At 33.1% G+C, this 15,831-nt stretch overlaps 1 protein-coding gene across 1 annotated transcript in view; it reads left to right on the top strand.

Moving 5' to 3' along the window:
• Positions 1-15,831, top strand: part of Cul3 (cullin 3) — a 93,427-nt gene that overhangs the window by 33,095 nt on the left and 44,501 nt on the right. Inside the window, exons 2-3 of the mRNA XM_069836116.1 lie at positions 12,879-13,076; positions 13,589-13,774. Coding sequence (XP_069692217.1) covers positions 12,879-13,076; positions 13,589-13,774 — 384 coding nt within the window. The remainder of the gene's footprint in view (positions 1-12,878; positions 13,077-13,588; positions 13,775-15,831) is intronic.

Here is a 15,831-nt window from a genome sequence, read left to right as displayed (position 1 = left end):
GTTGAGGTTTTTTCCGGGGTTTTCCCTCAACCCAATATGAGCAAATGCTGGGTAACTTTCGGTGCTGGACCCCGGACTCATTTCACCGACATTATCACCATTTCATTCAGACGCTAAATAACCTAAGCTGTTGATAAAGCGTCGTAAAATAACCTAAAATAAAAAATATAACTTGTGTGTCCACGCCTAATGACGCCACCTCCCCTTGCTGCGAGCCTTAGGACGCCGAAGTTAAGTATATACAATTAGCCATGCCATGCTGCCTCTCTCAGTAATAATGCCAATTTAAAATTGGATTTGTCCACACCTGTGGAGTAACGGTCAGCGCGTCTGGCCGCGAAACCAGGTGGCCCGGGTTCGATTCCCGGTCGGGGCAAGTTACCTGGTTGAGGTTTTTTCCGAGGTTTTCCCCTCAACCCAATATGAGCAAATGCTGGGTAACTTTCGGTGCTGGACCCCGGATTCATTTCACCGGCATTATCACCTTCATCTCATTCAGACGCTAAATAACCGAAGATGTTGATAAAGCGTCGTAAAATAAAAAAATTGGATTTATGACAATAAACAATGTATTTACCATAATTTTAAAATGGAGAGAGTCACTTATCATACTTCCTGTATACTGCAGTAATTTCTAATATTTTTCTATTTACGGAAATTTATAATTAAAAGTGATCCAAATGTTTAGACATATTAGTGGCTTAGCCTATAGCGAGAATCTTAACATATTCCTTTCTTCTCTGACTCTGCATTGCTGTCATTCAAACTTTTGTGATACAGTATACTCCTGATTATCCGTGCGCGGATTATTCGTTCGTGGATTAACCGTGCATGATTTTGGATCAATAATTATACTATACTTACTGGCTTTTAAGGAACCCGGAGGTTCATTGCCGCCCTCACATAAGCCCGCCATTGGACCCTATTCTGAGCAAGATTAATCCATTCTCTATCATCTTATCCCACCTTCCTCAAATCCATTTTAATATTATCTTCCCACCTACGTCTCGGCCTCCCTAAAGGTCTTTTTCCCTCCGGCCTCCCAACTGACACTCTATATGCATTTCTGGATTCGCTCATACGTGCTACATGCCCTGCCCATCTCAAACGTCTGGATTTAATGTTCCTAATTATGTCAGGTGAAGAATACAATGCGTGCAGTTCTGTGTTGTGTAACTTTCTCCATTCTCCTGTAACTTCATCCCTCTTAGCCCCAAATATTTTCCTAAGCACCTTATTCTCAAACACCTTTAACCTATGTTCCTCTCTCAAAGTGAGAGTCCAAGTTTCACAACCATACAGAACAACTGGTAATATAACTGTTTTATAAATTCTATCTTTCAGATTTTTTGACAGCAGACCGGATGATAAAAGTTTCTCAACCGAATGATAACAGGCATTTCCCATATTTATTCTGTGTTTAATTTCCTCCCGAATATCATTTATATTTGTTCCTGTTGCTCCCAGATATTTGAACTTCTCCACCTCTTCAAAAGATAAATTTCCAATTCTTATATTTCCATTTCGTACAATATTCCCGTCACGAGACATGATCTTAGACTTTGTCTTTTCGGGATTTACTTCCAAACCTATCTCTTTACTTGCTTCCAGTAAAATTCCCGTCAATAATTATATATAAAAAATAAGTTTTCAAAGGAAAGAGTGACAATCATTATTATGTGTTGTGAAAATACTTCAGAGGACTACAAACGGAATCTGCCTATTAATTAGAAACATTTCTTGTAAATATCTCCAGTAAAAGCTGGATTTTTGGATTATCCGTACTTCCAGGTATCTGGATAATAGGGAGTACATTGCAGTTGGGATTTTTCTCAGTTCTTCTGTTTTCCCAATATAGACATTGAGATCATTTGCATTCCACTATTTTTATCAATATTTCTCTGATCCTGGTCAGTGACATACAGAGGAGACTAGTCCAGGGCATGTGAGGTTGCTTGCGTTCACTCTGGATACACATCATGCCCTAGCATAATCGACTATTGTGGGGAAGAGTGTACTTAGTGAAGAGTTAGTACAATGTATCAGAGAGTGGTTTAAGTGCTAGGTCGTCTTGACCACACATGCAAATGAATCAAGATCTTGCTTCTAAAGAGATTCATAGACATACAACATAGGGAGTTTATAACTAGTGATTGATGAGCCAGTAAGGAATGATATTTTTACTGCTAGCTCAGTCATGTGGCCAGAGGGAGTAAACACAAAGGTAAAAATCATACGGAGTTATTTTTGTTCTTAATATGAACCGTACTACCATTTCATTTGTCACATCATTCTAATGGAGAGTGGGAGAACTTAGATTTGATTTGTTTTGGATAACCATTGTATTTTTTAGTATTCATTTATTTAACCTGGTAGAGATAAGACCATCAGGTCTTCTCTGCCCCTCTACCAGGGGATTACAACTATAATATGGAGAATAAAATTACAATTACAATTACAATAAAAATTAAAGTACGACAAGATTACCTGATGAATGAAAGCTAGACATTTTATCATAGAAGTTAAGAACAAAGAATATTTTTGTATTTACTAAATTACAAATTAAACCTAGAATAACAAAATTCTATAGTGATGAAATTACCATATATTGAGATATTTTGTGATAGATTAAGAGAACTATTTACAAGAAGCCATGTCTGAACAAGTCTCAATTACTGACCAAGTGCCTAGTAAGTTTGCGTTTTAATTCAATTTTATTTCGACAGTCCCTGATGCTAGCAGGTAACGAATTCCAGAGTCTTGGCAGGGCTATTGTGAAAGAGGATGAGTATGAGGAGGTGCGATGGGATGGTATTGGTATTGTTACTATTGTTTCATGGCGAGAGCGTGTGTTAGATTGTGGTGGGAAGAAAGGTAAGTGAAGCGAGACGACAGGTACAAAGGAATAGAAGAGTTCAAGATTTAGAAGAGAAGGAGAAGTGAATGTAAATTTATTTTCTTATCTAGTTTAAGCCAACCTATTGTTTCCAGGGATGGGGTAATATGATCATATTTACGAACATTGCTTACAAAACGTACACACAAATTTTGAGCACGTTGAAGTTTCGTTTTGTTGTCACTGGAAAGGTCAGTCAGTAAAATGTCATCATAGTCAAAATAGGGAAATACAAGCGTCTGCACAAGGAACTTTTTTTAAGCAAGAGGGAAGATGAACATTTACCCTTTTTAGCACATGGATAATAGAATATACTTTTCTGCAGGTTTCTGTGATTTGCGTTCTGTTGTGTGTTCTTGATTTCAAATTATTTTTTCTTAAGCAATGTGTATCTTTTCCGGGTAAATTTATTTGTAGATATACTGAATATGAACAAAATTCGACTAATAGTTTATGAGAAATCATTGAACATACCGACAGATAGACATGCTGAAAACTACTTTTTCGTTATGTAGGATAATTTGTATTTCCGTAAAATTGTTGATTCTACGTTTGTTGCATCATACATACATTGTAGTCTTGCATTTCTTAAAACATGCAAGTTCTTACGAAAATTTTCGTGACGAGTCTTTGGGAGATTCTCCATATCTTGCAGATTTCATTAAGCATAAGAATTTTCCTTGTAGTGTCCGGTTCAACAATGTGTAAGTCAAATTCTTCTCAATATTGTGGTGGAATAGTATCTAGTACCAACAATGTTTACAATCTTCACATTTTCGGGATATGTCATAGGGATTGCTGACGATACTTAACTACGTTGTGATTAAAAATGTTGAAAATGTGTAGTACCTAAGTTTGTCTGATTGTTGAGAATATTGACAATCTGTTGGCTAAATAAATATGTTAAAATTAGCGTGAAAAGATGCAATAAATGTACAAGAAAAATATTAGATATGTCATTAATATCTAATAGAATTTTGTAAAGTTATTATGTATGATTCATTGCTTTCCGAATATACTTGTAAAACAGCTTGCATTGACATAAATTTTTGCGTTTTGTTTTGTTTTTTCACTCATCAAAATTGAAGTGAAAGTTTTAAGAAAAAATGTAGTTTAAAATGAATGTCATATCTGTTTCAATTTTGAGAAATCATCTTTATGGCTTGAACAATTAATGTATTTTATTTAAGGTTGAAGATATGTATAATTTAAAATTTATTGTAAACCTCATATTTTAGTTTGCAAAGAAATATTTTACATTCACTAAATTTAATTGTTTTATTTTGTCCTTGTGACAACCCTTTAATACGGAAAGTTTGTACCAGGAAACTACTTTATTATGTACTAGCCATACCCGTGCGCTCCGCTGCACCCGTTAGAAATAAATGTAAAGTAATTACATAATTAAAATAGGACATTTGATCCAGGAAAAATTCGTGTTTGATAGAAGGATAAATCGTTTAATATGTTACTTAATTTAAATTGCATCCAAATAATTAAAATGCGATCATTTTGGTCCAGAGACCACTCATTGGTGCAATGATAATTCCTTTAACATGTTTCTAATTTTTATTACATGCAACCATAGTTTAATGAACATTGACATCATTTAGATTTAATGTGTATACTTTATTTTACTTGTTATAGGTTTCCATTGAATTATGGTAATAACAATTTTAACCCTTGTTTTCTACGTATTCAGTAAATGGCGTTTGGCCCACTATGGTTCTGAACCCTTCAAATAACTTAAATTATATTATATAATATTACATTACATATATTATATTATATTACATTACATTATATATCAGAAGTTACTGTAATAACATTATAGCATTATGTCCATCTAGAGAAACTACACTTTCCAATGGTGAAATAATAATTAATACAAATCGGTTAATTTAGCTTCCGATATTACTTCATACAAACACAGAAATATTCTCTGTAGGCTATCTTTCATAGCTTTCGATTGTTGCTGTCCAAGGCCCCTTATAGACGAAGTCATTTGTTTTTTATTTCATTATACGGCCTTAAATGGCAGTTATTTTAATTTTAAAACTCATTTATCTCATTAAATATCAGTCCTATCAAAATTTTTGAAGGAATAATACTTATCGCAAATTATTTTTAAAGAAACTTTTGTTATGTAACATTTTTCACAAAAATCAATAATAAGCGAGATATTTCGATTTATTTAATTCAGGCCCCCTTATAACCCCCCTTTTAAATAATATATTTTGAATGCCATATAGCCTAAAATCTAGTTACAACGAACATAATTTATATTCCAATTTTCATCGAAATCCGTTCATCAATTATCGCGTGAAAAGGTAACAAACATACATACAGACAGACAGACATACAAACAGAAATTTCAAAAAAGCGATTTTCGGTTTCAGGGTGGTTAATTATTTATGTTAGGACAATTATTTTTGGAAAATCTAAAATTACCAGAAAAATTTCGGCTACCGGTACAGATATTAGTATAGATATCCTAAATAATATGACAACCTTTACCAACAGCATTACTTTTTTTTTTTTAACAATGTAAAAATATCAGTAATTAAAAATGTTACGCAGGACATATTTAAAAAACCATATTCTGGTAAATATTGGTATTGAAGTTGAAGTAGGCCTAAATACTTACTTGAATGTTGCATAATTTAGTTCATTTTTTTTTCTTTTCTTTGTTAAAAAAATTACGATGTGTGTGTGTGCCAACTTCGATATTGAAAAGAAAAATGCATGTTTATTTTAGTGATTGTCCTTTGTTACATCATTATTAAACAATTGAAGGTTCAAAATGCACACAATGTAGTCTGGTACTTAAAGCATACTTTTGAATAATATGTAGGTTTCATTATATATCAAAATTTATGGTGTTGTCAGTCCATTTACATTTTTCACGTTAAATCATGTTCGTTCATGATTGAAGGTGCAAAAATGCACACATGTAGTCTGGTATTTGAAACCTACTTTTGAATAATATGGATCAAAATTTATGGTGTTAAATTATTGACAGTCCATTTACATTTTTTCGCATTAAATCGTGTTTGTTTACGAAAGTAAAATTTAGTAATGTGTATGAACTAGGTACATAAATTGCAAGTTTCTGTAACTTTGGAAGAAATGAAACCATGGAAGATGTATTTTACAACTTTACCACACAGAATGCATATGGAATGTTGTGTGAGTTAATTAATATGAAACTGTGGTCTTATTTTAAAATGGTTAGAAAAGGTTAATACAAATTGAACTAGGAATAAGTAACTGGAAATATTTATAATTGTTCTCTTTGTCTTAACTTGAAACAATTCATAATGAGTAAACTGCCAATATCATTTGATTAAGCGAATCTATGTATTGATCTGGAATGCATAATTTCAATTGCGATAATGCTCACTAATATCTGATATTCCTGCCATACAGCTTAATTCACTTTATAATTTACTCCCTTTTTTATGGATAATCTGTAACTTTTTTCATTTCAAAGGCATATTGGTTCCGTTAAGTTCAATGTTAATTGAAAAATGAGTTCTATTCAGTCAATACTTAACATAAACACAATAAAACATGTTATAATAACATTTACACAGATTTTAAAAACGTTTTCGCCAATTTTGATTGGCATCTTCAGGTCGTGTAGGTCGAATGGAACATGTTATAAAAAGTGAACACTTGGTATATGACGTTAAAAACCAAAGTTACAAATGTAATATCACTTAAAAACAGAGAATAGAATATTGCAAAAAGCCTCCACGATGTGTGTAGAATCACTGTGTTGAAAGAGGCGTGTGTGAACCAAGGAAACAGCAAAACTCTTCTGTCATTGCAGATACAGTTTTCAAGATAGATTTGAAGGTGCTACGAACAGGTCTGTCGTGTGGCCGTTATGGAGAGCGGGAAAAATCCTGTAAATTGTAAGGTTAGAATGAAAGAATATTTAGAAGCATTTAAGTATTATTTAAATCTTCTAAAACAATACTTACAAAAAATGGAAGAACGTCTTGAAATCCATGAGGACGGCGACACGACTGATCTTTACATTAAGTGGTAGCGTATGACGAAAACTGTATACGTTGCAAGACTAGTGGATGAATGACCGTTACTTGCGTGTGATTTTAAACAGAGGGTTATTTGAATTTGGGTATTGTTCGTTAAGGAGCGGGCTATCATTATTATTAGAAAAGGTGGTAATATATAGTTCCTCCGCAGCATTCATATAATAACTTTGGTTTTTAACGTCATATACCAAGTGTTCACTTTTTATAACATGTTCCATTCGACCTACACGACCTGAAGATGCCAATCAAATTGGCGAAAACGTCTGTTTTTAAAATCTGTGTAAATGTTATTATAACATGTTTTATTGTGTTTATGTTAAGTATTGACTGAATAGAACTCATTTTTCAATGTAACTTTTTTGTTATGTATTAATGTTCATTTTAAAACCAAAAACAATATGAAACTCCGAGGGACACTTTCTTGGCTCGAACCATTTGTAGAATTCTTATGTAACGTGATTTTTGGAAATGTCTAAATGTTGGAATGTGATTTTGTAATAGGCATAGGCTTAATTTATGTTAAATTTTTTGTTAAGTATATGTGTTTAGTATATATTTCTATTTATACGACATTTTAGGGTACTGCCATAATTAAGTCATGTCATAAGGTGACTTTATTTTTAGAATACTGGTTAAATCATGAGGTAGATTAAACTTATTCTGAATTGATAGTTTCGAATAAGAATTTCGATAAGGAAGCTTTTTTTATTTTTTGTTTTTATTTTCTTTCCTAATGGCTAGTAATGGAAACGTGGGTGATATGCTTATATACCGGTAGTAAAGTGTGATTCACTATTTTCCTAAAGTGTTAATTAATAAGTACCGTAATGTGAAATCACAGTGCAAGCTTTCACAGACCCTGAAATACAATGTTCTTACACTGTATGCAATGTCCTTCCTTTCTTTACACTGTAACAGTGTCACTCCTGGCAATAAATTACTTGTGTAAACGTGGAAGAAAGGTTGTTAATATTTCTGTGGAAACAAGTGCACTTACAAGTTCTAAACTGAACTAATGCGTCTTAAGCGACATAGTGAATTATTTTTTTTATATATACATGGTTTATATTTCAGAAATAGTCTCTTTTATCTGTGATAATATAAGATCTTGTTTTGAGTGATTGTAGACTTTTGTTTGTAATATTGCTGTTAATTTTTACAGTTATATGGCGTCAAGGTTTATTATCGTAATGTATAAAGTAAGGATATTACATTTTTATCTTCATATAGTCTATAAATTTGAGAGAAAAATAAACAGGCAGATTTTAAATGAATTTCAATCGTTAGTAAAATATTAATACAGGTTATAGACATTTAAATAGGCCTAATGATAGTTCAGTATGTCGGTTTAGTTCTCGTGACGGTTGAATGTTAATTTACCACATCTAAAATGCATCCATCCATCTAAAATGCATCCATCCATCTCAAATGGTAAGATCAGGTCCGCATATAATATGTGAAGGATGAAGATGAAAGCATGGAAGAAGAGTAAATAATTTGCAAGTGCATTCAAAACTAAAGTAGTGATAGTGTAGGGCTTGTATCTAGATTCAAGTATTGTGGGTTTAATTTTTAAATGAAAACATTTGAAGCATGGTTTCTTCTGAGATAAAAGGACAACTGCTGATATTGTTAGGAAAAGTTTGTGGTAAGGGATGTGAGAAAATCTTAACGTTCGACTACTTGCTTTCATAAGCGGCCTTTTCAATTTTCATTACCGGTGTATTGTTCTCTTACAATTCCTACTTTAAGTTATAAATGGCTGTGCTGCGAAAATCCTTGGGGCGGAGTAGGAACAGTACGAGTATAAGCAGTTCTTTGCGAGCCATTATCCTCGTCTGTCGTCATCTCATCAGATGTAATGAATTCATTTTACGTGTTTCGCATCTCGGAAATGGACTTCTTTCCTGAGTAATATACCCATTGATGTTTTCCTGTCTGTTATAGTAAGTACGTTAGTATGTTTGTTTGTGATAACTGATAAAATGTGCAATGTTGAACACTCATATTTCCTATTCAAACTTCGAATTGCAGATTCCTTTAACTTGGCTTCCTTTGTAAATAGTAATAATAATAATAATAATAATAATAATAATAATAATAATAATAATAATAATAATAATATCATTATCATCATCATCATCATCATCGTCGTCCTTGCAGGTATTAGGCCTAGTGGCCTGTTACGGTCTCCGTAATAATAATAATAATAATAATAATAATAATAATAATAATAATAATAATAATAATAATAATAATAATAATAATAAAATTATTGAAATAAAAATACACACAAACAATTCAGTGGATCTTGAAAGAACATTACTCGTGTTTAGGAGTCAGTTCAATCGACGTAAACATCGACAAAAATAAATTATTTTGTCTTAATAAACAAAAAAACAAAAATGTAGTAAAGACAAAATGTGAAACCTTTTAGCCTAGTAAGGATAAATAAAATTATAATTGGTGAAGAATAAAAATAACAAAATGCAGTGAAAGCAAAATGTGGAACCATTTAGTAGTTCTAATAATTATTATTATAATTAGGCCTAGTAAAAAATAAAAAAATGAAATGTAAAAACAAAATATCATCATCCATGAGCAAGTATTGGGCCTCATTGGCCCATTACAGTCTCTAGCCATCTCCTTTTAGATCTTCCAGTAAGTAGAGGACTTCTTGGTGTAGCCTATATGATAAGATTAATTTGGGAAATCTTAAGGTTGTTCATTCTGTTCACATGATATTTGCATTGAGTATAGAACCATTTAATCATTTATTAATTACAATAAAATTATTAGTAAGAAATAAAAAAGAAAAAAAATGCAGGGGAAAAAAAAAACAAAGTTGAACCATTTAATGTAAGAGTTTGTAAGAGCAATCAGTAGGTTTTTTAAATCAAATTTTGATTATCCTTTTTTGTAAAAAAATGTATAGAATCCAAAAGAATTTTTGAAGTTCCACCCCAGACAATAATGCTATATAGAATGGTGGCCTAAAGAGAGCTAAATGATACGTAAAATACGGTGAAGAATGGCAAATCTATAAATTGTTTTACGTAATTTGCTGCATAAGTAAGAAATATGAGAATACCATTTCAGATGCTGATCAATAATGATGTCCAGATATTTCACAACTGCAGCTTCTTTCAAAGGGAGATATTTACAATTATAAACAGAAGAACTACAGTTATTTATTACTAAATTTAAATTACAACGATATTCAAAGATGATTGACCAACAGCCTACATGTTAAAGAAAAAGGGAATAATGTTTTATTTTTATTTTTAATATTTAACGAAAGTCCACATTAAGACTTGTCCAGCACTTTCATCTGTCAGCTTTGTGGAAAGATACTGGGAGGCCAGAGAAAGAATGCAGCAGTGCTGACATCCACTCTTTCATAGTTTCACTTGGACATTGTTCACTTTATTTCTTTTTTTTTTTTTTTTTTCCTTTTAGTTTTTATCGCCATTTTACGGCCAATGACTCTAGTCAAGTGCCACTGCATTAAATAAAAAAAAATATATATATTTTTTACGAAAGAAAATTGAAATAAAACCTATCTTTAACTGCAGGGGAGAGTCGGGTAGTATCGGACATCGGGTAATATCGGACAGTGAGTTTCTTTCATCTACCACACGATGATAGTACCTGATTGACATGGTTACGTTTCTGTGATGTTGCATAGAGAAACGTAACCATGTCGTTCAGATACTACCATATGGTGGTAGATGAAAGAAACGCACTGTCCGATACTACCCGACTCTCCCCTATTTTTATTTATGTTAGCCTATTTATAAATTTCTTCCCAGGAATAACCACTAAATATCACCACTGTATCAGCTGCATACGAGAATATAATATAGAGCCATCACAATAAAGAGTTTCTCGCTGTGTTTTTAGTTCATAATTCTCGTGCGTTAATAGAGTATGTAGTGTTAGGATACTATACACACACGCACACTTTCTTCTGTATTTTTGGGGCTTGTTGCTGTTCAGTCAGCTGTCTGAAGACAGATCTGAACCTCACAAATGATACCAAAAAGGCACTATTTATGAGGCAACTAAGCCAGGAGATAATGGGGTAGGGTGGCCAGTTCCTTCCCCCTCCATTGCATACATCGCTGACTAGCTACATAATTACTAATCAGACTTAAGATGTATACAAACAATTGTTCTTCCTCTGACACATATCAAGTGAGATGTATTGCTTGATGATATATTTACTTATCAGCCAGAACCTCAGTCAGAGATATTTTAGGGCTTATTTTGTTTAAATGTAATATGTATTGTATTCCGGTATAAAAAATGTGATCATTGCGTATTTTCTTCTGAAATGAAAATCATCACCAATATCTTCACCAGTTAAACCATTTGGTCTGATCTGTCTTGAGGAGTTGGTAACGTACAGATGTAGAAGTTGATCTCTCCTTGTTCCTATAACTCATTTTTTTTTTTTCTGTAGATCATAATTTATATGATAGTCTGTTCGAATTAATTATTTCTGCAGAGCTTGGTTTCGTTGCGCTGCCCCCCCCCCCCCACTGCTCCTTAAACATTACGCCCCCTTTAGCTTCCCCCTCCACTTAACCCTCAGGTTATCAAGACACTTCATTGTTAAGAAACACTTTTTTAATGTAGAGGGTTGTATTATTTATTTTATACATACCGGTATGTATTATTTTAACACAGAAGATTAAATGCGTAATGCATCTATAATTAGTATAACATATTACACAACTTTGTACTAAAGTCAGAGAAATGCTTAAAAAATCTATTGTTTTTTACGAAAGCTTCTAAAGCTTCTTTACTTGGGACGGGATAATTGATAAAGGTAAAGGTAAAGGTATCCCTGTAACATGCCATGAAGGCACTTGGGGGGCATGGAGGTAGAGCCCCATGCTTTCCATGACCTCGGCACTAGAATGAGGTGGTGTGGTCGGCACCATGCTCTGACCGCCTTTTACCTCCGGGAAGAACCCGGTACTCAATTTTATAGGAGGCTGAGTGAACCTCGGGGCCGTCCTGAAAGTTTGGCAACGAGAAAAAATCCGAGGATCGAACCCCGGGCCTTCCAGTCCGTAGCCAGCTGCTCTACCAACTGAGCTACCCGGCCACCGGGATAATTGATAGTCTGCACATAATACTTACCGTTGTCAACAAAATGTTCTACCATCACGTCTCTCAAATAATTTGCAATTCTGAAATACGTGTATTTTAAAAGAGAAAATAACATTTTGGAATAACTTAAATAGACAGTTTGGATTTTAAATTTAATATTAACTTTTTATGTTTTCAAATTTTTTTATTGCTCCCCCCCCCACCAGTTACAAATGCTGTGGATCCGTATCTCCACCCCTGATTCCTCCAGTTTTTTCTACAGATGACGATTATTTCATTTAAATAGGCTATTTTACATTCTGTTTGGCGGGATGCCCTCATTTTTGTGTGGTTTAATAATGTATGTGCTGTTAATGGACTTCATAATCTCATTGAGTTGTCTTTTTTATTATTTCCAGTTGACTTTGATGCTATTGCCCATGTTTCAGAACCATGTATTGAAGCTGGAAGAGGTTAATGCGTTGTAACATTTTAGAATGAATTTTGTTTCTCTTATCCTGCCTGTGAGTTGTGTCTGTCTCATGAGATGATGTATGAAAGACTGCAACCGAATGTATCTTGCTCTCCTATTTGGTTATTTACATATCATTCTTTTATTTTATATTTAGTTCTCTAAATAGTTAAAAGAATATATAGGCCTATATATATATATATTTTTGTTGAATGACATTATTTCTTCATAACGTATCATGGGTGAAAAATGTTTCAGTTCGTCATTTTAGAAATTAAAAATTGTTTGATGTATTTTTACGGTATTGAATTATGAACATGAATGAATTGTTATGTTCTTTTTGCAGATGACAATGGATGAGAAGTACGTGGAGAGCATTTGGGCTCTCCTAAAAAATGCAATACAAGAAATACAAAAAAAGAATAATTCTGGCCTCAGTTTTGAAGAATTGTACAGAAATGCTTACACAATGGTACTCCACAAACACGGAGAACGTCTGTATACAGGCCTCAAGGAAGTTGTAACACAACATCTGGAGTCAAAAGTAAGTTAGATACTTACTATTAAAATCAGAATTACGTGTAAATGAATAATTATGTACCTACACTAAGAAATCATTATATTAACGTAACTTTGTGAATTGTTTTATTTCGTACTGTTCACATCACAGCTCTGTATATCTCCAGAAGGAGTGAAACCCTGTGATAGCAGGGCTTGCGAAAAATGGGAACGAATGGTGTAGCTGCTAACAACACTTTTGTTATCTCTTGATGTATGTGGTGCAGAAAATTCAAACAAATGTTGTTAACGTCTTTTTGTGTTTTTATGTTTAACTTCGTATTTAATAAACTTGCGTGTTCCATTTAAAAATGAATATACACTCTCGATTATTTGAGAGTTCATAGGGTATAATTTTGCAGAGTCTGTAGAAGTGTTTAACTGTCTGTGAAAGTATCTTAGAATTTTGAACAGCACGAAAAATGCGAAAGTTTGCAGAGATAAGCGTAGCAGAATCTGTATGCTGCAAAGTATTTTTCAGTTCTTAATTTTTTATAGGTTAGGGAAGATGTCCTAAAAGCTTTACACAACAACTTTCTTCAGACATTAAATCAAGCATGGAATGATCACCAAACATCTATGGTGATGATTCGGGACATACTGATGTACATGGACCGTGTGTATGTCCAGCAGAATGATGTGGACAACGTATATAACTTGGGCCTCATCATTTTCAGGGATCAGGTAAGAATTGCTTAACTTGGGGCTTTGGAATTCACCAGATTTTTCTGTAGAATTTAATAACCTTAATATAAGCAGATACATTGATTTCAATAAACAGTGATTATATTTTATTGTTCTTGTATTTGTTTCGAATTCCTGAAGTTGTTCATACTCAGAAAATTGATTGGGGAAATATTTTACTTTCGGATAATATTTTAAATGTGAGGTGCACATCCATAGCGTATTTGTAAATCCTGTAGTACTGTCCAGGACACCATGAAGAGGTGATATATGTTCATAAAGAGCTAAAAAATTCTGAATCCATAACATTATTGGGTATAGAGAATGAAAAGTTTGGTCTCTCTGCAAAGAAAAGCATGTATCAATTCTTCAAACTAGCCCTGAAAAACTTGTCATTTCACACTTAAAAATTTCTTATGAAAGCAGCTGTACTAAGAAAAATAAAGCAGATGCCTGCTGTTACATAGGTCACAACTATTCGGATTCTTGTTTCTGTAAGCTTCAGATGTATCCTTCTCCTAGAAGTGTGTTGTGCAGCAAATATTTATTATATTTGATAAAGATTGTCTGTTCCACCATTATGTCTTAGAGAAAAGCAGTCTGGTTTGTTGTTACTAGGATGCAAGATGAGAATGGCGGGACTCTAAGATAGCTGAGCATAAGCAATCTATCGACTATAGTTGTATTTTTTGCAGAGTCTTTGTGTCCAGGAGATCCGTTCATGTAATGGTTGTGTATTATAGAAAAATGGGATGTGATGTGGCATACATACAACACAGAATTCGTGAGAGATTTCAGACTTGAACTTTCTTCAATAGATTCAGGCTTTCGAAGTAGACATTTCTTCTGACCTTCAGAATTAGGCTTTATATTCCCTAACTTTGTTTCGAAAAATTGAAACTCGAATACAACATGCAACAAAAAAAAGAGTGTAAAATTATGTGTTTTTTAGGGTTTGAAAGGTAAATGAATTCTTTTTTATTTTTGAAAACATGCTGTTGAACCTCTGCACCAGTTTCTTGTTACGCTGCACTTTTTTTCCTCTGATAGTAGGTATACTGAAAAGATGTAAAATTTCGAAGGTGTTAATAAATCTACACATGAATTATATTCCGAAACTCATAAAAATAATTTTATTATGTGACTGACTTCTGTTTCATAAACATTCTACATAACTTATAAAATACGCACACTAATATTATAGTTCACGAGTCAGATGATTATGAATGGAGTTCAGTCAGAGGGTGATCATACATGGTTTAGTCTGGTTACATTGTGTTTGGGAGTATAACATTGGTAGCTAGCATTAAGAACCTATTTGAGGTTAAGTCTGACAAGCATACTGAACTATGAGATGTTATTCCTCTACAGGTTTTTTTTATGATATTCTCTCTGATATCAAAGGACAAAAATGTTTCTTAATGATGATCTTCCACGAGATCAGTCATTTTAATAGCAATAATATAATAAAACAGCAGCAATTGTCTTATTTTGTTTCCTAGGTGTAATATCAGTTGTATTCCACTATACAGTAGAACCTCTATTATCCGTGGTAATGAAGGGGGTGGGCTGAACGGTTAATCGAAAAAATCGGATAATCCGTGCCATGAAAAGTATTCATAACCTAAGTACGTAATATTTTCGTAATTTCCTCCATGGTCTTTTCTTTTAATACGCTAGGTAGTGAATCAGAAGTTCACTAATTTAAGTCAGTTTTTTGTACAATTCATGTTCAATTTTCCGATAAGTTAGTTGTTATAACATTATTTATTGTACTTAAGTCTGGTTTTCAACAAAGGGTTTTTAATGGCCAAGGAAGCTTCTTATGACGACTGTCTGTGGAAAGATAGGAATGGTAGAGGTCTCATGTTGTAGATTTACAAATTTTATATAGTTTATATTTTGTTTTTCAGTAGCCTAAATCGCGTACAGTTGTAATTCCTATCTCGTATTGTGATGTGAGATGAACCACATTTTCTCTTTTCCCAAACCACTCTTGCACTTTTTTACGTAGTGCAACATGTTTTCTTTTAACACTTGTAGAAGACATCTTGCAT

This window comes from Periplaneta americana, chromosome 9 (genome assembly GCF_040183065.1).
Source record: "Periplaneta americana isolate PAMFEO1 chromosome 9, P.americana_PAMFEO1_priV1, whole genome shotgun sequence".
In the NCBI taxonomy this organism is placed as follows: domain Eukaryota; kingdom Metazoa; phylum Arthropoda; class Insecta; order Blattodea; family Blattidae; genus Periplaneta; species Periplaneta americana.
Note: the sequence above shows the minus strand (reverse complement) of the source record. Positions and strands in the feature narration are given on the sequence as shown.